At 40.7% G+C, this 23,825-nt stretch overlaps 1 protein-coding gene across 2 annotated transcripts in view; it reads left to right on the forward strand.

Moving 5' to 3' along the window:
• MFSD14B (major facilitator superfamily domain containing 14B) overlaps window positions 1-20,521 on the forward strand; it is a 69,362-nt gene extending 48,841 nt beyond the window's left edge. For both annotated transcript variants that reach the window (XM_032397827.1, XM_032397828.1), the window contains 9 exons: window positions 1,198-1,325; window positions 3,353-3,467; window positions 8,916-9,134; window positions 11,051-11,164; window positions 14,157-14,228; window positions 16,031-16,143; window positions 17,482-17,579; window positions 19,178-19,320; window positions 19,976-20,521. In XM_032397827.1, the coding sequence (XP_032253718.1) occupies window positions 1,198-1,325; window positions 3,353-3,467; window positions 8,916-9,134; window positions 11,051-11,164; window positions 14,157-14,228; window positions 16,031-16,143; window positions 17,482-17,579; window positions 19,178-19,320; window positions 19,976-20,227 (1,254 nt within the window). In that variant the 3' untranslated portion in view covers window positions 20,228-20,521. The remainder of the gene's footprint in view (window positions 1-1,197; window positions 1,326-3,352; window positions 3,468-8,915; window positions 9,135-11,050; window positions 11,165-14,156; window positions 14,229-16,030; window positions 16,144-17,481; window positions 17,580-19,177; window positions 19,321-19,975) is intronic.
• The last annotated feature ends 3,304 nt before the right edge of the window (window positions 20,522-23,825 follow it).

Consider the following 23,825-nt stretch of genomic DNA (forward strand, 5'->3'; position numbering starts at 1 on the left):
GGGTCTGATGCTTAACTGACTGAGCCACCCACGTGCCCCAAGACCATACCAGGGCATTAAAGAAGGGATCAGGACAGAGGTTTGCAGCTCATCAAGGGGAGCACATATTGTAGGGAGGACCAGGGTCGGGGCCAAGTAGGCAAGAAAGTGTCTTCAATGCAGCAGGTGATTTGGAACTATGCATATTTATTAAACTGAATTAAGTTTCTGGCCTCTTCCTGTATGCTTGGTGTGTGTTCATCTCATGGGCCATCTGTAGGTATACATTGTTCATATCCCTGCTTCTCCAGAAAAACAAGCTCTTTCCCCCACTTTTCCATTTTCTAACAGCATGCTTAGAAATTCATTAGAATTTTTTTTTTTTTAATTTCCAATCCTGCTCTTTTGTTTGGGCAATAAACAAATGAAATTTTAGTGATAAATTGATCGCTCTGTCTTGGGCTGTTAGACATGGACATGCTAATGGGCTGACTTGCAATTATGTGGGGTTTTTTTTTTTTGGTTCAGTTAGCCACTGTATATAGTACATCACTAGTTGTTTGTTTTTTTAATTTTTTTTTTTTAGATTTTATTTATTTGAGAGAGAGAGACAGATAGTGAGAGAGAGAGCACAAGTGGGGAGGAGAGGGCGAAGCAGGCTGCCCACAGAGCAGGGAGCCCGATGCGGGACTCAATCCCAGGACCCTGGGATCATGACCTGAGCCGAAGGCAGACGCCCAACCGACTGAGCCACCCAGGTGCCCACATCATTAGTTTTTGGTGTAGTGTTCAGTGATTCAGTAGTTGCATAGAACACCCAGTGCTCATCACAACACATGCCCTCCTTAATACCCATCACCCGGCTACCCCATCCCCCCACCCCCCTCCCCTCAAAACCGTCGGATTATTTCCTGGAGTCCATAGTTTCTCATGGTTAGTCTCCCTCTCTGATTTCTCCCCCTTCAGTTTTCCCTCCCTTCCCCTGTGGTCCTCTACGCTATTCCTTATGTTACACATCTGAGTGAAACCATATGATAATTGTCTTTCTCTGCTTGACTTATTTCATTAGAATGTTTTTAAATGACAGTTTGTATTTAATGCTTCAAATTATTCTCTTTGGGGGCCAGTAAAAGAAATGGAGCATTTAGAAAGGAAAAATTGCAAGTGATTGGGGGACCACGATGTAAATTTGAACTTTGTTGCTGCTTTCCTCTGCAGGGCCTGCTGTCTTTTCTGAGTGCCCCCCTCATAGGCGCTCTGTCTGATGTGTGGGGGAGGAAACCCTTTCTCCTTGGCACCGTGTTCTTCACCTGCTTCCCAATTCCACTGATGAGGATCAGCCCTTGGTGAGTGGCTTGGCCCTGTACCATCATGACTGCCTGTTTGGGGTCACATGTGAATAATACATCTGCAAAGCATTTCTTAACCATTTCAGAGCAGTCGATACCTGTATTTTTATTTGATCTCTTTTGGTAATACTGAAAGCCAGTTTGGGTTCTAAGATGTTTAAAGATGTCGCTAAGGGCAGCTGTTGTTGCCATCAGGTCAGTTAAAGGATTGGGTCCTGGGAGGGGGCTGACGGTCCCTGTACTCACCCCTGCGGCTCAGCTGACTGCAGGTGTGTTGTCCTCTCACTGCTCTAGGGTACCAGAGGAACATAGTTTACACCGAAAGACTTTTGAGTACATGGTAGTTAGACCAAGAGCCTGTTCTATCTAAATCATGATATGAATTTGAATTTGATCTTATCTTTTCATGATAAATAGGGAGAGAATATTTAACATATAACCAAGTACCAAAGATGGTTTGGAATTTGCACCTGATCTGTACCTTAGTTGTTTTTCTTGGTTCCAGAAGATGGTATGTGGCCAAAATTTCTGTTGCTGAGATGCTCGTCCTAAGGTGTGAAGAACACACCTTAAAATGGAAGGTTTTTTTGTGTGTGTCTGTGTATGTTTTAATACATTAATATTTCTTTTTTGGCTCATGTAAAAATGTCATCATTTGATTATCTGATAATTTTATGTCAATATTTGTTACATTGTAAATATGTTGGTTCCCCATAGTGGATCATTTTATTTTCTACCAGATGATGAAGTTTTATCAAATACTTTCTGGTATTGACTCTTTCCAAGAACAAGTCATGCTTTTCCAATAAATGAGAGCTTTTTTTTTAATGTCCTCTCAATATTTTAAAATATTTTTTCTTTAGATTTTGAAATGATTTTGCCTCTTCCCTTCCAGTTTTCATGCTGTTGCTTTTGCTTATATTGATTAATGAATACTGCTAAGTAAAAGTGATAATGGACTTAACATTTCATGTATATAAAGGGAATGTTGTGATTTTTCATCATTCGAGTGTTTAAGGTAGCTTTTGCATTGAAAAATATTATGTTACAAGGGGCACCTGGGTGGCTCAGTCGTTAAGCGTCTGCCTTCGGCTCGGGTCATGATCCCAGGGTTCTGGGATCGAGCCCCACATCGGGCTCCCTGCTCAGCGGGAAGCCTGCTTCTCCCTCTCCCACTCCCCCTACTTGTGTTCCCTCTCTCGCTGTGTCTGTCAAATAAATAAATTAATTAAATCTTAAAAAAAAGAAAGATACGTTACTATGAAGAATTATATTAATAGATTTTTCTAATAGTGAAATATCCTTATGTCCTAGGATAAGCCCTACTTTTTGTTCTGTGGAATTTTGTTTGGTAGTATCTTAACTAGATTTTTTTTTAAAGCACCTGTGCATATGATTGAAGTTTTAGTTTTAAATACATTAATATTTTTTGTTGTGATTTCTGCTTTTGTGTAGCTCTTTTATTTATTTTTAAGATTTTACATATTTGAGAGTGAGCGTGAGCACATGTGCACACAAGGGCCAGGGGAAGGGCAGAGGGAGAGGAGAGTTAGACTCCCCTGAGCAGGGGGCCCCACATGGGGCTCAGTCCCAGGACCTTGAGATCATGATCTGAGCCGAAGGCAGACACTTAACCAGCTGAGCCACCCAGGCGCCCCTGTAGCTCTTTTAAAGTTATTTGCTGTATGTGTCTTTTTCTTAGCTAAAGCTAAGAAATTTTAAGTTTTTCTCTTCTGTTGGCTGCCTTTAAAACTATATCTTTACTTAATCCCCTTATTCTTTCATTTTTTTCAACTGCATGTACTGACACCCTTTAAGCAATTACAGACTTGGTGTGTTTCTTCTTCCCCATCTTGATTATCATTTTATTAGTTGTCCGTTCTATCTTTAAATATACATATACATGTATTTGTTTTTAAATTTATTTCTTGGTTTATAATATTTACATGATAATCTTTGGGTCTGGTTATAAAAGTGTATGTACACTACCTCTCTCCCGGGTAATTAAAATAATCTTTTTATAGGTGGTACTTTGCGATGATTTCTGTGTCTGGAGTCTTCTCGGTCACGTTCTCTGTGATATTTGCCTATGTAGCTGATGTCACTCAAGAACACGAGCGAAGTACTGCTTATGGATGGGTAAGATTATAGTTTATGTTTTTTAACCAGAGAAGTAATTAGGGTCCTATATAAAAATGTACTGGAAAGTAAGATTTAAAATAAATTATAAATACTGACTTACATAAGAGAAAATCTAAAGCAATTGAAATCAGAAAAGGAGATCTATGAAGTTTAAAATAGTAAGATGGAAATTACTAGTAATGTATCCTCCGGTTTTAGGGTGAGTTGTCAGCTGCAAAACTGTTTCTTTTTTTTTTTTTTTTTTTTTTTAAAGATTTTGTTTATTTATTTGACAGAGAGAGATACACAGCGAGAGAGAGAACACAAGCAGGGGGAGTGGGAGAGGGAGAAGCAGGCTTCCCGCCGAGCAGGGAGCCCGATGCGGGGCTCGATCCCAGGACCCTGGGACCATGACCTGAGCCGAAGGCAGACGCTCAATGACTGAGCCACTCGGGCACCCTGCAAAACTGTTTCAAAAGTTGATTTGATTTGGTTCATATTGGCTTACCTCTTGAGGAACCATAAACAGTAAACAGGTGCTAAGCACAGAAGTCCCTGTGCACCTCGTTCATATTGGAGAGGTGCTGCACCTCAGCCCTGTTAATCCACTGTTACTGTATTGCTGGTTGTGTATGTCAGGCACTTATTTGGGACATGGTACTGTAGAAGAAGGACTACATTTATTTGGCAATTAATTTTTGAGTGCATAACAAAAGTTATAGGAGACCTTGTTTTGGATAATTGAGTATTAGAAAATCATTTCTAATTTTCTGAGGTGTAATTATGGCTTTGTGGTTCTGTTGGGGAAGAAAGACTTGTACAGGATGGCATGCTGAAGCCCTTGAGGTCAGTGTGTCATGACTAAAGTTGTTTTGGGGGGCGGGACAATGCCATGTGAGCAGTCTGTGGGTATGTGTCCAGTGCGTGAAATTGCTGAGTCATGTGGGTGTTTTTGAGGGGGGAAATTTTCCCTTCTTCCCTTCTAGGTTCTTTGGCTACCCTAATAATAATTAAATTGACATAGACAGATTAACAGGAGGGAAACATTTAATTTTGTACAGAGCTCCACAAAGACCTGAGAGAGCCAAGAGCATTTGGACGGTTGAAGCTTATATGCCATCCTTAGCTAAGGAAAAAGGGGGTAGGGGTCTGGGACTTCAGAGGGGACGAAAGCCATTCACAGGAAGATGAGAAGAGCAAATGTTTGGTAAATAAATGTTTGCCATGCCATGCAAATAAATCTTTCTGATAGAAAAAGTTATCTCTGGCGATAGCTCTCTTCCTGATACAGGCCCCCATCTAAATTCTTTTAGGCTCTGAAAGAGAGGCAAAAAATCTTTCCCTGAGTGTGCTGGGTCTTAATTGCCTTCAACCAAAACAGTCTACGTGCAAAGGGGTATAGTTGGGGTGCTGCATTCTCCCCTTCAGCATGCACTGTGCTCTTCTTTCAACTTCCCTGTGTTGGAAAATGTTTACAGTGAGAAAAGGTGGAAGAAGAAAACTGGCTGGGTTGTTGAACAGGTTTGAGGAGGACTGAAGGCCAGAAACCCACGTTACTTCTCTCCTTTCCCAAGCCTTTCTCTTCCCTGTAAATCCTACTTCCTGGAAGATAGGAAGGAGTCATAACTGCACAAAGATCAGTTGTTGCTGTTCCATAAAACACAACAGCAGCTTTCACTTTGTTGACTTTAGACATTAGTTGAAAAGCAACTTCTTCAACATTACTTCCCCTCTACCTACTACCTGCTTTCCCCTCCCGTTCATCTTCCCTGCTACCCTGAATGTCTCTCATAGCACATCCTAAGACTGTCTCCATCTGCCGTCCCCACAATGCCGTGGAAGAGGACAGAGGGAGGGGCTCTAGGAAGCCTTCAAAGGAGGCAGGGGTGTGCAGGGTGGCTCATAACAGTCAGCCAGAAGCTTCACTTACCACATTTATGCAGCTTTTCTGTACATGATGGGAAATACCCATTGAGATATTAATTCCCCTCCAGTTTTAAAAACATTTTTGTTCTTTGCTTTCAGCCAAAACAAAACAAAAACAAACAAAAAAACAAAAACCACTCACAAAGCCGTTGTGCCGAGTATTAATGCTTTCAGGACAGATTTCAGAGAAAGAGCATGACTTAGCTGCCCTTGCTAGCACACTTCATCTGTAAAATGGCAGTTATGCTTATGGTGTTCATCGGGCTGCCGAGAGGAATGCGAGAGAGGAGAGCTGGCTGTGCTGGACTTGGTCACAAGAGTCAGGGTGTTGGCCAGTGACCTTTACGTGTGCCCTAACTTGTCAGATGTGAAGATGACACAACTAAAAAAAAAAAGGAAAGGAAAAAAGCTTGCAGGCTGCGTATCTTACAGATAAAGGAGGATTTACTGCCAGTTATTTACGAGATTGTCAATCAAGTCTAGCTGGGGTTTTAGAGCCATTAAAGAATGTATAAAGTATGTACACCTTCCTTCCTTAATGAAACCTCCACTACATCAAGAAGGTGGCAGTTCTTTCAGGGCTGCAGCAAGGAATAGTCCTATTAACTGAGTTAATGCTCACTGAGAGATTGTGGTGGTGAAGTCAACCTTTAGATTTATTTACCAGAGCCATGCTGAGCGTGAGGTGAATTAGGGATTTAGATAAATACGCAAACTAAGCAACAGTGCTGCTCTGAGTTTTAAGTTACTGCATTTTATATAGAAGTTCATGGGGTCATAGATCCCAGAAACTCAGTCATCCAGCAAGTATTGAGTCTCGGCTGTTGGAGGGGAACAAAACTGATCGGATGGAACAATTTAGGGAACTGCGGCTGCTCTCCACCCTTTCTGATACTTGAAACTTGGCAACTAGCTTTTTACTTTTATTTCCTTATTCCATGTGATTAAATTGGCTCTCAGAATATTCACTGTTATTACATAGAGATTTTCACACTAAATTCTGTTTCTCACTATGAAATACATCTCTACGTTTATTTTTCGCATATTTGAAGAAACTGATCTCTCAAGTGCTGTACCTGGTTCGGTGTCCCACTTAGGGAGGAAAAAAATATAGGTGCACGGCAGCAGAGGAGTTGATGGCAGGAGGGAGTCCTGAGTGCTGAGGGACCTAACGAATCAGGGCTGCATTAGGAGGACTGGTAGGCCTGCCCCTCTGTGTCTAAGAACATCTGCCCTGCTGTCTAAGTCATTTTATGGGGCTTTCAGCTCTTCAGATACATAGACTCTGAAGTCCTAAACTCATCTTTTTTTTTTTTAAGATTTATTTTATTTTAGAGAGAGGACGAGAGGGGGAGAGGGAGAGAGAGAGCAGCAGACTCCCGTCTGAGCAAGGAGCCCCACGCAGGGCTCGATACCACCACCCTGAGATCATGACCTGAGCTGAAATCAAGAGTCAGACACTTAACCGACTGAGCCATCCAGGTGCCCCCTAAACTCATTTCTTAACCTCTGTTTTGAAAGCTTAAAAGAAAGATTCTCATTAAGATTTCTGCCTATGCCAATTTCAGGTTTTCTCTGTAGCAGTTTACAAATAAATTATGGAAATACTAGAAAACAGAGCACTTCTTTCTCAGAGCAGTGTTGCAGGGTGCATCACATGGATGGGAAAGATGAATTAAAACGTTTACCATGGTTTGGAGTGCATGCATTACTTACTAATGAGCATTAATCTCACTACATCCAAAGTAGCTACTGTATCCCTTCCAAAATTTTCTGAGGGGGAGCTTAGTAGAATGCAGTCATTTTCCATTCAAAACTCATGTATCAAATGTATTCTTATATATTAAATCATTGTTCTGGAATAATAAATTTAATTCCATCGTTTGTAATGACTGAATCTTGAGTTATTGAAAAATTTTTATTTTATAAAATGTCCATTTAGCTAGAAGACAACGATGGTAGATTTAGAAATGCCATTTTGACAAATAATGAAATAAATTCTTTAAACTCAAGTGATTATTAGATCCTTTAGACTTGGAATGCTGTGGGATTATAAAAACCAGTTTCAGCTGAAATTAAGCAGCTGTAAGTAACTGTACGTTTTGGTGGGAAAGGTTATTTTCGATATTAGAAAATGGCTTCTCATTCTTGCTCATCATATGAACTTGAGTTATTTAACTTTTCTATTGCTATTTGTACATTGAGTAGTAATCTTGTTTACATGCAGAAATGTGAAGATTAAGGAAATGAAAAACTTACTGATGAATGACTTATTGACCCATTTTGTGCAGAAATGAGGTGGTTAGGCGTTGGAGGACCCTGTGGCAGTGCTCCCATAGCTGCCTGCATGTCACTGCAATTTATAATGTGACTTATGTGACTGCCTTGATCTTTTCAAATAATATGGAAAAACCTGAAGGGCAGGAGCTCTGTCTTCTTTTTCATCAGGTACAGAGTGGGTACTTAGTAAATACTGAACCAAGACATTCCTGTTCCCCAAGTTGGAATTCTCTACGCCTCCTTTTCTCCCCCAGACAGTTGTTACTGGACTTTTGGCTTCTGTAGTATTTTTAGTATAATACTAGTATCAGATATATTGTATTTCCACACTCGTTTGCGGGTGAAGGAAGAACGTCATTGGCTAACCAGGTGTTGTCATAATTTTGACCCCAGGTAATGATTTCAGTGGTTTCTTTTAAAACCCATTAGAAGTTTAGATAACCAGTTTATAAGTCTGTTTTTGGCATTCAATCTGGTTATAATTTGGAGACTGTCCATTTAAGCTTCTGAACATTCAGATTACATTCCAAGACAAAGGAGGTGCTCTACATTAGGAAAACCATGTGAAGAGGCTCCACATGGATTCAGGTGCAAATGTGTCTCTGGTATAGAATGGAGGTGGGGAGTGACAGAAAATAACAGCCCAGGGATCTCAAGGTAAAAAGCTTCAACTGTCTCTCAACAGATCTTTGTTGTTGTTGTTACAGCTTTTTCTCTAAGAATATCAGGGATTTTTTTTTTCCCTTCTCTGTGCTAATGCAATGGTCACCAATAATAAAATGGTAAAACTGTGCATGTTTTTAGACTATGAAATCAACACAGTCCCTGAGTAATTTGTAGGTTTTACCATTAGCCCTGCAGACATTGTTTTTTCATGCCTTTCTCCCCACATCCGTTTTCCAATTAAAGAAGACTAAAGTGTGTATGTTTTACTCATGGGGAAGTTTTTCTCAATTTTTATTTCTAGTAAGATATTTTTTACTCTTGTAGCTTTTCAGGATATCTGCAGTTAGTTCATAGTTTGGGAACAAGTCCTTAAAAGGAAATGACTTTCTCTTTCATTCTTAAAATGTATGTGCAACACATTCCTTTTGTTTTGTTTAAAGCCAGGGAGGGATGGCTATAGGTACGTATCTGTGGGACCCTGCGTAAGAAGCAGGAACATAGGTGTGCACCTGCAGCAGGTGGGCTGAGTGTGTGCTTTCTGCACGTGCGTGTGGTAGAGGATGGGACCCAGGGTGAGAGAGTGCTTTTCCACAGGTCTCAGCCACCTTTGCAGCCAGTCTGGTCAGCAGCCCAGCCATTGGAGCATACCTTTCAGCCAGTTACGGAGACCGCCTCGTTGTGCTGGTGGCCACAGTGGTGGCTTTTCTGGACATCTGCTTCATCTTATTGGCTGTTCCAGAATCTCTGCCAGAGAAAATGAGACCGCTTTCCTGGGGAGCCAAGATTTCTTGGAAACAAGCAGACCCTTTTGCGGTAAATATCCATTTCTTTCTGGGGCGCCTGGGTGGCTCAGTCGTTAAGTGTCTGCCTTCGGCTCAGGTCATGATCCCAGGGTCCTTGGATCGAGTCCCACATCAGGCTCCCTACTCCGTGGGAAGCCTGCTTCTCCCTCTCCCACTCCCCCTGCTTGTGTTCCCTCTCTCGCTGTGTCTCTTTCTGTCAAATAAATAAATAAAATCTTTAAAAAAAAAAAAAAAAAAAAAAATCCATTTCTTTCTCCAGTAAAAATAAAAAAAAAATTGCACATAAGGCCTGAAGGTGTCTGTGCACCAAGGAATATATAGAATTTATATTTCTTTCCTTTTTTCATTTTTTTTATTAGGGAGGAAGAGAGGGATGGGCAGAGGGAAAGTGAGAGAATCTTATGTGTTCCATGCCCAGCGTGGAGCTCAACTTGGGGCTCAATCTCATGAGTCAGACACTTAACCGACTAAGCCACCCAGGCACCCCTAGAATTTATTTTTAAGTCAAGTGTGTGGTAGGTATCCTAAGGAAAGAGAGAAAAAAGGTCCACTTAATCCCTGATGAGGGTGTAGGAAGGAAGTTGCATGGTTTTCTTTTTTTTTTTTGTAAACAAAACGAAGGTGGCCGTTTGAAGTGTTCATTTTATTCACTTAAATTCAGGAAAGATGAATAGATTCGGTCTGACTAGTTATTTTCTAGTTTGTTTAATATACATCCACTTTGACCAGAGGCTTTGAACTTGTATTTTCCAAGTTGAATGGATTCTTTGTTTCCTGTAACTTTTTAAAATTTTTGGCATTTTTAATTTTTTTTGGAAGGATTCTATTAAGAAAAAGTACTGAGAAGAAGAATCTTATCCCTCCCCTTTTCCCACTTTATCTGACTTGAAATTGTTCTTGAAGAAAATACGTGCAGAAAAAAATAACCAGAGATTTGATTGCTGTTTTTAAACACCCAAGTTTACTTTTTTAGGAAAAATGTGTAAAAGAAAAATAACTCATCAAATTCTTTTCTAAAAAGGTCCCTCAGGTCATGACCTGGGGACCCTGCTCGTTTTGTTTGTGCCATGATGTCAGACATTGAGAAGGAGGTACTTAGAGAAGGAACCCAGGCGTGGACCCGGGCGCCCGTCAGGCCTCCCATTTTCTTGTCATGTAGTGATCAAGTTATGCGTGGAAACTCCGACTGCCGCCGTGTACTCTTTCAGGCCTACCGCAGGGATTACAGTAAATAACTAGTCTCGTGTCTGGTGTGCAGCCAGTGCCCACAGACATGAGCTGCTTTTGCTGTTCACACATGAAGGTTACAATTACGGTGACCCTAGAATGCACTGAAGCACTCTCCAGTCCTTAGAAAACAACACACCTTTTGGTCTTCTCAGCAATTCTGTGTAAAAAGGGATGTAAGAAGGACTTTTAGACAAAGTTGGAACATTCAAAAGTTACTGGTCAGAGAATCTTGTCACTGACCCCATGACGAGCATACTTATCTCTCTACCAGTTTTACAGGCAAATTGAATATTATTAACATCTTAAAGAATATAGTAAATTTATATATTGTAAAAACCCTGAACTGTTTATGGATTTAAAAGGGTTATATTATGAATGAGAGAGAGAGATGAGATTTTCTTAAAAGGTTCTGCAACAATGTTTTTTCAGGGTCTGTTCATAGGATGTGAACCAGTATGGTTAACAAAGATGAGCGAGTATTTGTGGGGGAAACTTGTTTTGGTTTTAAGCTGTAATACTTTAAACATAAAACATAGAGGACTTGTAACCATAGAGTTAATGTTTACCTGCTTTTGTAATCCCTTCAACTTTTATAATTCACCTTAACAGAACAAAACAATGAAGCCAATATCCTGGAATATCAGTGACTTTAGTGTCGCCTGCTTTTTACATGTTTCTCTTTCTGCTTATTCCTAGTCACTGAAGAAAGTTGGAAAAGATTCTACCGTCTTATTAATTTGCATCACTGTGTTTCTTTCATACCTTCCTGAAGCTGGACAGTATTCAAGTTTTTTTCTCTATCTCAGACAGGTGGGTAATGTGTGCCTAGTAGGTTTAGAACATGAAGAAAACCAAAGGTTAGGATCTGTTGAAAAGTATTGTGGGGAAAACGGTATATAGAGAAAAAAAATGTGTGGAGTTGCTTCTAGTTATAGTAAGTATAGGCGCTGACATATAATTAGCAGTCGGGGGACCTATAATACGATGATATATTAAAATATTGTAAAATGTTTAATCTGGGAAAAATTTCCTTGAGAATTAGCATAAACAAAGTTTATCATAATGTTTTAAATCTTCATTAAATTTCAGAGAGAGGTCAGGTTTGTTTGATGTGACCTGACCTGGGACATCTTCAGTAGGCCATATAACTCAGTGCTGCTGTAGACTTCAAGGGGGCTCACAAGCAATAATCAAGGCAGGTGACTTAAGGCAATTTAAGAACAAGCTCCCTTTCCAACTGTTGTTTCAGTTCTCTGGGATTGCGGAGACATGAGGTGCCTTCCATAGCAATCCTGCCCTGGTCTTTTACTGATTTCCCTGGAAGTCCTTCTAGGGGCTTACTCCACGCGGCAGAGCAGGCCTCCTCCTAAGATAAATTCCTTTATTTCTGGAGATATTTTTAGTTGAAACTTGTTAAATTCACCAATCTCAGTTTTCCTGAAAGTGTGAGACTAGTATTTTATATGGTGACATAGAAGTAAAACTTTTTCAACCAGTCCTTTTTCAGTTTTGCTCATTTGGGGTGGGCAGATGCTGGAGATTTAGTGGGAAGACTGGTGAGGTAGCATGTTTAATGTAGAAAATTATATGTGCATTTGTAATTATGCATTAAATTAATTGTGCATTTAATGTAGGAAAAATGGGAAAGCTTAGGGAAGTGAAAAATCCTCTCATTCCTTCAGAAAAAACAACTATGGATATTTTCTTTTTCTACCCTTTTTTCCTATACATATTGCTTATGTCACTACCACCAGCACTTAACAGTAAATCAGAATCATTTTCTGTTGTTTTATATTTGTGCTTTTAAGAGCAGTTCACACACACACACATTTGAGTTAAAATTGCATTTGGTATTTGTAAATCATATATCTGATAAGGAACTTGTATCAAGTATTAACTTTTATAAGTGAACAATAAAAAGACAACCGAACTGAAAAAATTCAGAAAAAGATTGAATAGATACCCATCCAAGGAAGCACATGAAAAGATGCTTAACATTAGCCATCAAGGAAATGCAAATCAAAACGAGATACTTCTTCACACCTGCTAATAAATAAGATGGCTGTAATCAAAGACAGAGAAAGTTATGGAGAAATGCAAACTCTCTCACACATGGCTGGTGGGAATGTAAAATGGGGTGGAAGAGAGTTCGGCAGTCCCTCAAGGTGTTCAAACTAGGGTTTCCAGCGAATCTATTCCTACGTAAATAGCCAAGAGAAATGAAAACACATGTCTACGTAGAAACTTTTTTTTTTTTTTAAAGATTTTATTTATTTATTTGACAGAGACACAGCGAGAGAGGGAACCCAAGCAGACGGAGTGGGAGAGGGGAGAAGCAGGCTTCCCTCGGAGCAGGGAGCCCGATGCGGGGCTCAATCCCAGGACTCTGGGATCATGACGTGAGCCAAAGGCAGACGCCTAACGACCGAGCCACCCAGGCGCCCCTACGTAGAAACTTTTATACAAATATTTATAATAGCCAAAAAGGAGAAGCAGCTGATGAAATGTATTGACAAATGATCTGTATGGCAGGATGTTACTGTTTGGCAATAAGAAGCAGTAAAGTGCTGGTACCTGCTACAGCATGGACAGCCCTTCAAAACATGCTAAATGAAAGAAACCAGGACCATACATTGTTTGATTCCATTTATATGAAAGGCTCAGAAAAAACAAAGGCAGAGACAGGGAAGTGTATCACTGGCTGGACAGAGGAACAGGCTGGAGGAATGGGACTCCTGATGGGGTACCATGTTTCTTTGAGGAGTGATGACATTTTCTACAATTGACTGTGGTGATGGTTGCCCAACTCTGTGAATATTCTCAAACCACCGAATTGTATACTTCTAATGGGTGAATTGTAGGATACTTAAGTTCTTTCTTGATAAAGCTGCTTTAAATATGTATATGTTTATATTTATATTTACAAATACAGGTGGAAAAATAAGGCTACTTCTCAGGTTCCAATTTTTTTTAGTTCGGTTTTCATTAGCAAGTAATAGGCTTATTTGTCAGCATCACTGACTTGGGAATCTGAGATTCTAGCTCTTTTATTAGCTAGTTGTAGGGGTGCCTGGGTGGCTCAGTCGTTAAGCGTCTGCCTTCGGCTCAGGTCATGGTCCCAGGGTCCTGGGATCAAGCCCCGCATCGGGCTGCCTGCTCAGCGGGGAGTCTGCTTCTCCCTCTCCCACTCACCCTGCTTGTGCTCTCTCGCTCTCTCTCTCTCTCTCAAATAAATAAAATCTTAAAAAAAAATGATTATTAACTAGTTGCGTGACCGGAAGTAAGACAATCATTTATTAAATGAATAGAATGCATACAATACTTTTTAAGTCCTTTCCCTGATTTTTATAGGATTTCAATAGAGGGCAAAAATATTTGACTTTTTAAAAACTTGATATTTAAAACCTAAAGTTTTAGGCCTTTCAGAGCTTCTGTTAAGGTTGAGAGGCTTAGAAATTATTGCCAGCTCACTTTAATTGCTTCTAGAATCGCCATGGAAGCTTTTTAAAATATGCCTGTGCCTGGGCCCAGAGAGTCTGATTTAATTAGTCTCAAGTGGGTTACAGCATTTCATTGCTTACCCCCCTCCCTTTCTCTGTTGCCCACATGATTTTAATGTGCAGCCAAGGTTGAGAGCCATTGACTTGGCTAATGAGCAGATTCTCTTGGTAGCACCAAAAGTCAGATCATTTTCTTCATGTTCTCTCTAGTGTTTGGTGATGTTATATTTGTCTCTTGGTGGGTTGGAGATGGGGATTATTTTTTATAGTATCTATAAAGCGTTTTTTTTCCATTTCCACAGGTCATAGGTTTTGGATCTGTTAAGATTGCGGCATTCATAGCTATGGTAGGAATTCTGTCTATTGTGGCTCAGGTGAGTGTCATTTCATCCATTTTTTCTTTATCATTTTTATTTGGAAATAACTAGATTTACAGGAAACTGCAAAGAAATAAATGTTCATAGGGAACCCTGGCACCCCTCTGTCAGTACCCCCCTCCTCCCCTGCCATGGTAACATCTCTTATATCTGTGGTACAATATCACACCCAGTAAACAGGCATGGATACAGTCTACAGAACCTTTTTTTTTTTTTTTGGGGAGAGAGGGGCAGCCCGGGGGGGGGGGGGGGATGGGGTGGGCAGAGGCAGAGAGAATCTCTAACAGACTCCACACTGAGCTCAGAGCCCAACACAGGGCTCGATCTCACGACACCAATCATGACTTGAGCCAAAATCAAGAGTTGGATTCTCAACCGACTGAGCCACCCAGGCACCCCAGAACCAACATTTTTAATAGAATGTTGAGATTGTAATTTAGGAGGAATTTTTTTTTTTTTTAAAGATTCTATTTATTTATTTGACAGAGAGAGACACAGCGAGAGAGGGAATACAAGCAGGGGGAGTCGGAGAGGGAGAAGCAGGCTTCCCGCTGAGCAGGGAGCCTGATGTGGGGCTCGATACCAGGACCTGGAATCATGACCTGAGCCGAAGGCAGACGCTTAACAACTGAGCCACCCAGGCACCCCTAGGAGGAATTTAATACAGCTTTTCAGTACTTTTTAGGATACCTATTACCTCTACTGGTCATTTCAGCAAATAACAATTTGCTTTTACAACCACCAGTAGTCTACTCCATAGACTGCAAAATAAGCTTAAAATAAAGAAGCACTCTCCTGGTTAATGAGGAAAGTTTAGTAGCAGTGGAAAACAGAAATGAAATCAGTAACTGTTCCAAACCCTGCTATCCGCAGGACTGAAGAGATGTGGTAATGAGTGCATTAGAATATATGAAATGAGTAAACATTAAACGTTTCCCCACCTATTATAAATATAGGACCACAAAAGGCGGGGTATAGGACCTTTAAGTGAACTCACTGACATGCCTGGGTGTACTCACAGTATCACATGGAACTGCCTAGAGGCTACTCCCTGAAACGGCTTCCTGCTGCTTTACAGCATGGGGCCCCGCAGAGTGCTCTTCAAGGAGAAACAAGAAGGCAATGAAACTGTTTTGCCCAAACATTAGAACTGACAAGGCTCAAAGGACTGCACCAAGGCAAAAAGCCTTTTATTTTTTCTTACCGAACTTTTTAGTGAATGTAAATTATGTTGAACTTCCAAGTTCCTCATGATTTTGGTTTGCATTTATAGCAACTCTGGTTAGTCAGCCAAAACTCATCTTTTATCCTCTGCCTTTAACAGACTATCTGAGCTAGTTGTTTAGCAGACTATGTATCTGTTAAAGTCAAATTTATATTAGTCCAACTTTCTGACACCGGTAACTTCCAGCAGAATCCCACATAGTCTGTAAATGTTCAACAGGGGTTTGCTCTTCCCTGGTGGTTAAGTGATTGGCATTTCTCCAAAGCGTCTGAGTCCTGTGCTTCTCAATCATGATAATTGGTGAACAGCTATGATGACCTTTGGAAAGTGCTAGCAAAGCATTAGATAAACAGGCTTTGGAGAGGGCTCTGAAGGCCCTGAGCCCCAGGTTAGCCTTGGAACCCCCACAGCTCGACTTGAAAGCTCCGTCAGTACTGCGTGGCTTCCCCACTCTCAGGCCAGGCTGTGTACCCGTAGAGGCCCCTGGTCATTGTAAATGGGCTCCCCTCATCAAGCTTGCATCGAATCTGTGCACTCACATGGTTTCTCAAGATTATCTCCTTTGTTTTTACAGACAGTCTTTCTTACCATCTTGATGAGATCATTAGGGAATAAGAATACTGTCCTCCTAGGCTTGGGCTTCCAGATGTTCCAGTTAGCCTGGTATGGTTTTGGATCTCAGGCCTGGTAAGCCTCTCCTTTGAATCCTCATAAAGTAATAGACGGAAGCATCTTTTAGAACTTGAGTTGGTTGAATGTGATGTGAAGGAAGGGTTATTTTGCTGGTTTGGTGTACTCAGTATTTCAAAAAGGATGTTTAGACTTAATTTGGGGAAGGATGGAGGGTAAGTACTCTCAGATTTTTGTTAAACTGCTTTTGCCTCATCGGTGAAGTTCTTATTTAATTGGATGTGTGTGCCTCCTCCAACGCCTCAAAAAAGTTTTATGTCTGCTTTTTAAACACATTTGTCAATTTTTAGTGACCTCACATAGTCCACAAGAAGACAAGAAAAAATGACTGGTTATGATGGGGTTCACTGCCATAATTAGCTGAGTGACTCTGGGTAGTGACCTAACTTTTATAACATAAAGCATCTGAGTTAGATGAACACAAAGATCTCCAAAACCATGTGTGCCCCGAGGCAGTTATTACTGCTAGCACATTAGATGCCCACAAACAGGAAGGAAGTTCAAAATAAGCCCTGAGGAGTTAAGAGGAAATATATGTGCCTGCTTACCAAGTATCAGATTTTCTATCTCCATTTTACATACGAGAATTGATCCTCACTTTACACATGCTTAGAGGAGCTAGAAATGTGGTCAGTGGTTCAATGGTTGATTCTTCTTGTTCTTGAAGATTCCGGTCCTGTGAACTTTGGTTCAGTAGCTGATTCGGTCAGACCTGTGCTATGTTTCAAAGATTTTGTTGACCTGCAGGGGTTTTTCTTTTCAGTAAGGACGTGCACATTAGCCTCCCCAAGGAAAGTCTGGCCAAACAGGTTTTCAGCCTGATTAGGGCCTCACTTTGCTCACACTCATGCTTCATACTTTAGTTCCTTTCGTAGTGACCCTGAACTTCAGGTCTCTGTTGTTTCCGTCGGTGGCACATGACACTTGCTTGAGGGGTGGCAAACTGAGCAGCCCGAGGGCAGTGTGAGGGTGAGAAGCACAGAGAGAAAAGTGGAAAATCAGTGAGGAAGATGTGGTGTTTATAGAAACAAATCCTTTTGAACTTCATTGAGCTTATACATCTTAAAGATGGTAATGGGCAAACGAGGAAGAACGGATTTCGAAGGAGGTAACATAAAATAATGAAATCTTCCCAGCTGTGAAGTAATCATTATTAACAGTATGATGTAGGACCTTCCAGGTTTAAAAAAAAAAACAAACAAACCATTTTTTAAAGAGGGAAAAATAAATACAACGTAACAGAAAGCTTTTTGTGATTCTGTCAGATTGTACTCTGAACGGTAAGCTCCTTAGGGCTGGCCTGCCACCTGACTGCAGTCGCTCTTGTCATTGCAGGATGATGTGGGCAGCAGGGACAGTGGCCGCCATGTCCAGCATCACATTTCCAGCAGTCAGCGCCCTTGTCTCTCGGAACGCAGAGTCAGATCAGCAAGGTGAGGTCACTGTCCCCTTCCTGTTTTCGTCCTTTAGCTACACTCCAGGTCACGGAGCAGGTGATAGCCATGTGGTCCCTTCTCAGCAATTACAGCTTTCTCTTTTCCCTCCTGCTTCTGGACTTTCAGAATACTAAGGATTAGAAATAGAACTATCCAAAATAAAAACAAAAAACAAAACCAAAACTATCCATTTTCTCTCTTCAGTTTTGAGTCTTCTTGTGTGTGTTACCACCAGAATCATTTTAACAGATGTATGTCAAATTAGGAAAGACTGGTTAGTAAAGCAATGAGTTCTTTATTTAATCCCCATAATTACTGAAATTTCTTTAATTTGGAATCAAAGTCCATTAGCTTAAATTAGGAAATGATTTTTTGAGGGGATAAATAAGTAAATATGTGTACTTTGGAAACAATTAAAACGGAGACGACCATGTGGAGAATAGCACTCTACCGTCTAGACTCATCATGAACCTCTGGCTTCTGTCAGGCAGTTCCCACTGCCAGAATTAATCCTTTCCTTCTCCATCTGTTAATGGCTCACCTAAAGTAGTCAGGAAGTAGTGAATTTTAGAAGGAAAATCTTTTAAATTCACTAGAGCCTTTTTAAAAGTTCTAACAAAAACTAGACTGGAAAAGACTAATTCATTGCACCTACTTTTCCACATCAGAAATTAGCCATCTTATTCATACCCATTTTTAAAGTGTCACTTGAAGACGACAGATTCTGTGTGTCACCCTGTTTCCCTTGGCTGTGTGTCCTTGGGGAGGTGTTATGTCTGAAGAAGTGAGACAGCTGTGGGCACTGCCTTGACGTCTGACAGGCACCATCTGGCCTTTCATGACATGAATTCTCTTTGGCTCTTATTATGATTGTATGTTCTAATACAGATGTTTCTAAATGTCAGCGTACAACATTACTGGAACACATTAAGTTGAATCATATTTGAACAATTTTGACTTGTGGAAACATCCATTTTCATATGATTCAAGCTAGTATTTTATCTGCCACATTAGAAACCAGAGATATCTAGAAGTTGGTACTTCTGGGATTTTTCAGTGCAGGTCACCATGAGGAGCAGAGTCTGTGTGAATGTGCTGCGAGTACACAACTTTGGGACTGCTATGGATTCACACACAGGGCTCCAGGAGACAAAGGGCAGATTTTTCCTGTAAAAGGACCATTAGATGAGTAGAGGAGGAAAATCTCGTTCCATAGAAAAGTGGAAATTGCCTATAAATGGAGAATATTAGTGTTTTTTTCATTTTTTATTCCCCATTTATGGGAAGGATCTAGCTGTTATGGGGAGGGATTCAGCCCCAAAAGAGATTTCACAAACATCACTGTCATTTCACCTCCTTATAGATCTTAGGGGGGAGAGTTAGGACATTAACAGGACATAGTAAAACCAGTAATATATTTGTGCACCGAATGGAACTATGATGGGCAAAGTCCCTAATCTACTTCCCTTAGCACAGACTAGTCATACTTATTCCAGCTGAGCAGTGGATCACAGTTTGTAGGAAAATACTGTAAGTCCCTAATCTCGAGATGCTTTTCTGAGAAGACTGGCTCCCTTCTCTCTATTCTCATGTAGGAGTTGCCCAGGGGATCATAACTGGAATAAGAGGGCTGTGTAATGGCCTGGGACCGGCACTGTATGGCTTCATATTCTACATGTTCCATGTGGAACTGACTGAGTTGGAACCAGAATTGAATTCTGACAATGCTGCCCTGCAGGTAATTTGGTGATAAGTCTAGTTTTATAACAACCATATGTCTGATGATAGCAAAATCTGAACTTAAATTTGAAGAATGTTCTTCTTCATGTGATGTTTCTATTGTATGTGCTATGTTCAGTGCTTCCTGGGATTGAGGAAGGATCAGTTCAGTGATGTAATATCTTCTGCAGCAAAAAGCTCTCTCTTAATTTTGTTCAGAGTCCATTTTTACCTACACAAATACTCTGATCAGAATCCTGTCCTCTGGTGAAGCCCAGCAAAGGCCAAATAAAATGCGAAATGACCTAGATCCCTGCTAGAAATTGAGCTAGAGTGCTTTTTCTACTACATATTTCTTCAGTCGTTTCTTTAGTGTAAATTTCTGTATAAAATTGTTCTTAATGTTCATGAACATAGTGCGAGGTCACAGGATGGGGACTGGAGACCCACAACTGCAACTTAAAAGCTGTTGAAAAGTGGTGCAAAGAACAATGATTAGTTGCCCTCTGTCATATTCCAAACAGAGGCTCTATGGGAATTTGCCTTGATACTTCATGAAACATTTGCTTATGAGAAAATGATTTACTTTTTGATGGTTTGGGGGAGTCCAGGGCTAATTTTGGATTGAAGACTAACCGAATCCTTTATCTCCATTTGTTTCCCATGCCCCTCAGGGAGCTGTCATCCCAGGCCCACCGTTTTTATTTGGGGCATGTATAGTTCTCATGTCTTTCCTGGTTGCCTTATTCATCCCTGAATACCGTAAGGGCAGTGGACTTCAAAAACATAGCAACAGCATCAGCGGCAGCCTGACCAACACCCCAGAGCGGGCCAGTGATGAGGACATTGAGCCACTGTTGCAAGACAGCAGCATCTGGGAGCTCTCTTCCTTCGAGGAGTCTGGGAATCAGTGCACTGAGCTGTGAACTTGGCAGAAAGGGGAATTCTGCTGATGCCTTCTCTGAGAGCCGTGGGAGCCACACCACACGGAGACTTCATGGTGCTGGAAGGGAGATGCTAGTGGCACCCTTCAGGGCCAGGTTTGAGAAGTGACCCTCTCCATCCCTCCACCCCCCCCCCCCCCCCCGCTCCTATTCTTTTCCTTCTTTTTGTGGTATATTAGAACAATATTCGAAGTACTTTCCTGCAAATTTTGCAACTCTCAAAGTCATCTGGAGTCCAAACTTTGAAACTCAAATAGAAAGATTTCTTACCTCTGGTAGGATGGCTTTCCTTGAATAACTCTGGAGGAAGAGTGATAGCAGTTTTTCCATCTCCTTTTCAGTGGAAGGTGCAGGGTGGGAGTGGACTGCCATCTCTGGCAAGATCTGAGGTAAAAAGTCCCTGCTTATTTTCTTCCTTCCTGTTTCTCTGATCTGTGCCCGCTTAGCCCACGGGTGTTCATGAGTGGCCGCCCCAAGAGTCACTCAGTATCAGGGATCTATTGCCTTTGTTCCCAAATCTTACTCTCCTTTCCTTCTCTCTACTTCCTGTTCTTGGCTAGAATGAAATTCAGCATATACACCTCTGGACATTAATAATGATCAGTGATAACCTTTATTTAGATAAAAGGAAAATTTTCTTAAAATTTTTTTAAATTATGAAGAACTGGCAACTCAGATCGCTGGACCTGGTGTTTTGGTCAGATCCCAGGTGATTTTACAGAAGAAAAACGCACATCAAGTATTCTAGTGGCAACACAGAATTTGAAGGGAGCTTCTAAGAAAGTTTTCAATAATAAAAATATTCCTAAAAGTGAGGATGAGAATTAGTGACTGGATACCAGTGGAGTTTATATCCAAGTTCAGATTCATAGAACACATTATTACCATCTGCTCCTTGCTGCATCTTCTGTCTTCTCAGTTTTTCTCGTTCATCTCACTCCTGCCTTAACTGCTCTATTGTATGCATCGGTTTTTAGTCGGGTCTTTATTGCCATCTGTTTATCTGACTTTTGAATTTCATGGGAATATGCACATCAGATTCTTTTCTAAAATATGGTGGTTTAGGAAGCTCAGTTTCACAATAAGTGTCTTGCTAATTTTTCGAGATGTTCTATGGAAAGAAAACTTTACAGATTTATACGTATTTTCCTGCACCAATAAATCGACCATTAACTAGGCCCCACTCACCTTTAACAGAGCACTCCTCTGAAAGTTTTATAGGTATGAAATATATGTAGATATTTGTAAGGAGTTTTAAATTTTTTTTGATGGGGTGCTGTGTAAATCTTGTATTTAAAAATGTAATGAAGGTGTTGAAAGAAAAATATATATACAACTTTTATAAAAGGATTGTGTACTGACTGAATACATTTAAAAGAAAATATATTTTGAAACCTGTTCTGCTATGAACAGAGATAACATATCTTTTTACTATGCTGTTGGTTTTTAAGTTAAGCTTCCTAATGCATAATAAATTTGCAATGGATACCTTTATGTCTTTTGTGTTTCTTTAAAGCAAATAGTACCATTGATCTTTTTGGGTTCTCTTTTGGGTGGGTATCAACTAAATTCTTAATCCTTAATTAAGCTAATGCAAAAAAGAGGTATATTTTCAAAAAATTTTGATTTTTAACAGACTCCCTTCAAAAACATCATATCGTAGCTTTTTCATCTAAAATAAAAAAACAGGGACACATATTTGTACACCCATTTATTGGCATTCTTCACAATAGCCAAAAGGTGGAAGCAACCCGAGTGTCTGCTGTTGACTGAATGGATAAAGGAAATACGGCATTTACATACAAGGAAATCCTCAGCCTAGGGAAGGAAGTAAATTCTGACTCACGCCACAACATGGATGAGCTTTCAAGACATGATAAGTGAAGTAAGCCAGTCACAAAAGGACATACACAGTGTGGTTCCACTTTAGTCAAATTGAGACAGAAAGTAGAATAGTGGATGCAAGAACTAGGAAAGAGTGAGGGGGAATTACTGTTTAATGAGTAGAGTTTCAGTTTTGCAAATGGATGTGGTGAGGATGGTTGCATAAAAGTATGAATGTACTCAGTGCCACTGAACTAAAAATGGTCAACTCAGGTTATGTGTATATTTTGCCACAATTTTTAAAAAATGCTCTCGTGACATCTTTACTATTGCTTACCGAAATTGCAGTTTCTTTACCCAGTATAACAAATGTCAAAACTGGGATAAAATCTATCATTTTAACCATTTACAATTTAGTGGTTTTTAATTTATTCATGAGGTTGCACAGCTGTTAGGACTATCTCCACAACATTTCCATCATAGGCTGAGGGAACAGTGTTCACCATTGAATTATTAAACCAGAGCCTTATGGAAGGGCTGCCACCTGGCCAGTGCTGGAAATTCTAGGCTAGGAAGTGAGTTCTGTGGGGTGATGGCTGGGGCTGACAGTGTACCTGGTTCTCTGCCTGTGCTGGAAAAACTGCAAACTGGGTTTGGCTGCTACTCTCGGGAAGAACCGCCACTGCCAGCGTGAAGAAGCGTCATCAGAATGAAGCTGTGAGAAATTAGAAGACAGGAAGAAGTCAGTCAGTCCCTCTTCTTCTTCAGTATGCAGTTTCTATCTAGCATCCTTCATCAGCTAACACAGAGCCAGCTGACAAAGGAGAGCAGGTATGCCAAGTAAAGGACAGGTTGGAACTAAGAGACAATAACTGGCACCCTCAACATACCTTACTTGAGCTTCTGATCCTCACCAGCACCTCTCCCGTGACCCAGATCTGCATTTGCTAAAGGATGTGGATCTTCCACAGGTTGCTATCGTTTTCCCCTAACTTTTCTACTGAGCATTAAAGTACAGTTGAATAACATCAAGGGTAAGGGTGCCAAGTCCCTATGAGGTCGAAAATCCACATGTAACTTGACTCTCCAAAAACTGAATTACTGATACCCTACTCTTAACTGGAAGCCTTATCAGTAACAACACATATTTTGTATGTTGCATGTATTACATACTGCATTCTTACAATAAAGTTAAGCTAGAAAAAAAAAATGTTAAGAAATCTTAAAATAGGGGCGCCTGGGTGGCTTACTCGTTAATTGTCTGCCTTCGGCTCAGGTCATGATCCCGGGGGTCCTGGGATCGAGCCCCACACTGGGCTCCCTGCTCGGCGGGAAGCCTGCTTCTCCCTCTCCCAATTCCCCTGCTTGCGTTCTCTCTCTCGATGTCTGTCAAATAAAATCTTTTAAAAAAACTAAAAGAATACAACTTATGAGGGAAAATAACTTTTTCATTAGAAATTTACAGTCAAGGGGCGCCTGGGTGGCTCAGTCGTTAAGTGTCTGCCTTCGACTCAGGTCATGATCCCAGAGTCCTGGGATCGAGCCCCACGGCGTCTCCCTCTCCCATTACCCCTGCTTGTATTCCCTCTCTTGCTGTCTATAAATAAAATTTTTTAAAAATCTTAAAATACATTCACAGTATCGTTTCTTAAAAAGTCCATGTAGAGGGGACCTATGCAGTTCAAATCCTTGTTCAAGGGCCAGCTGTACTGGGGAGAGAGAAGATGCTGGAGGAGTAGGGGACCCTATTCCAACT

Source organism: Phoca vitulina, unplaced genomic scaffold (genome assembly GCF_004348235.1).
Source record: "Phoca vitulina isolate PV1807 unplaced genomic scaffold, GSC_HSeal_1.0 scaffold104, whole genome shotgun sequence".
NCBI lineage: Eukaryota > Metazoa > Chordata > Mammalia > Carnivora > Phocidae > Phoca > Phoca vitulina.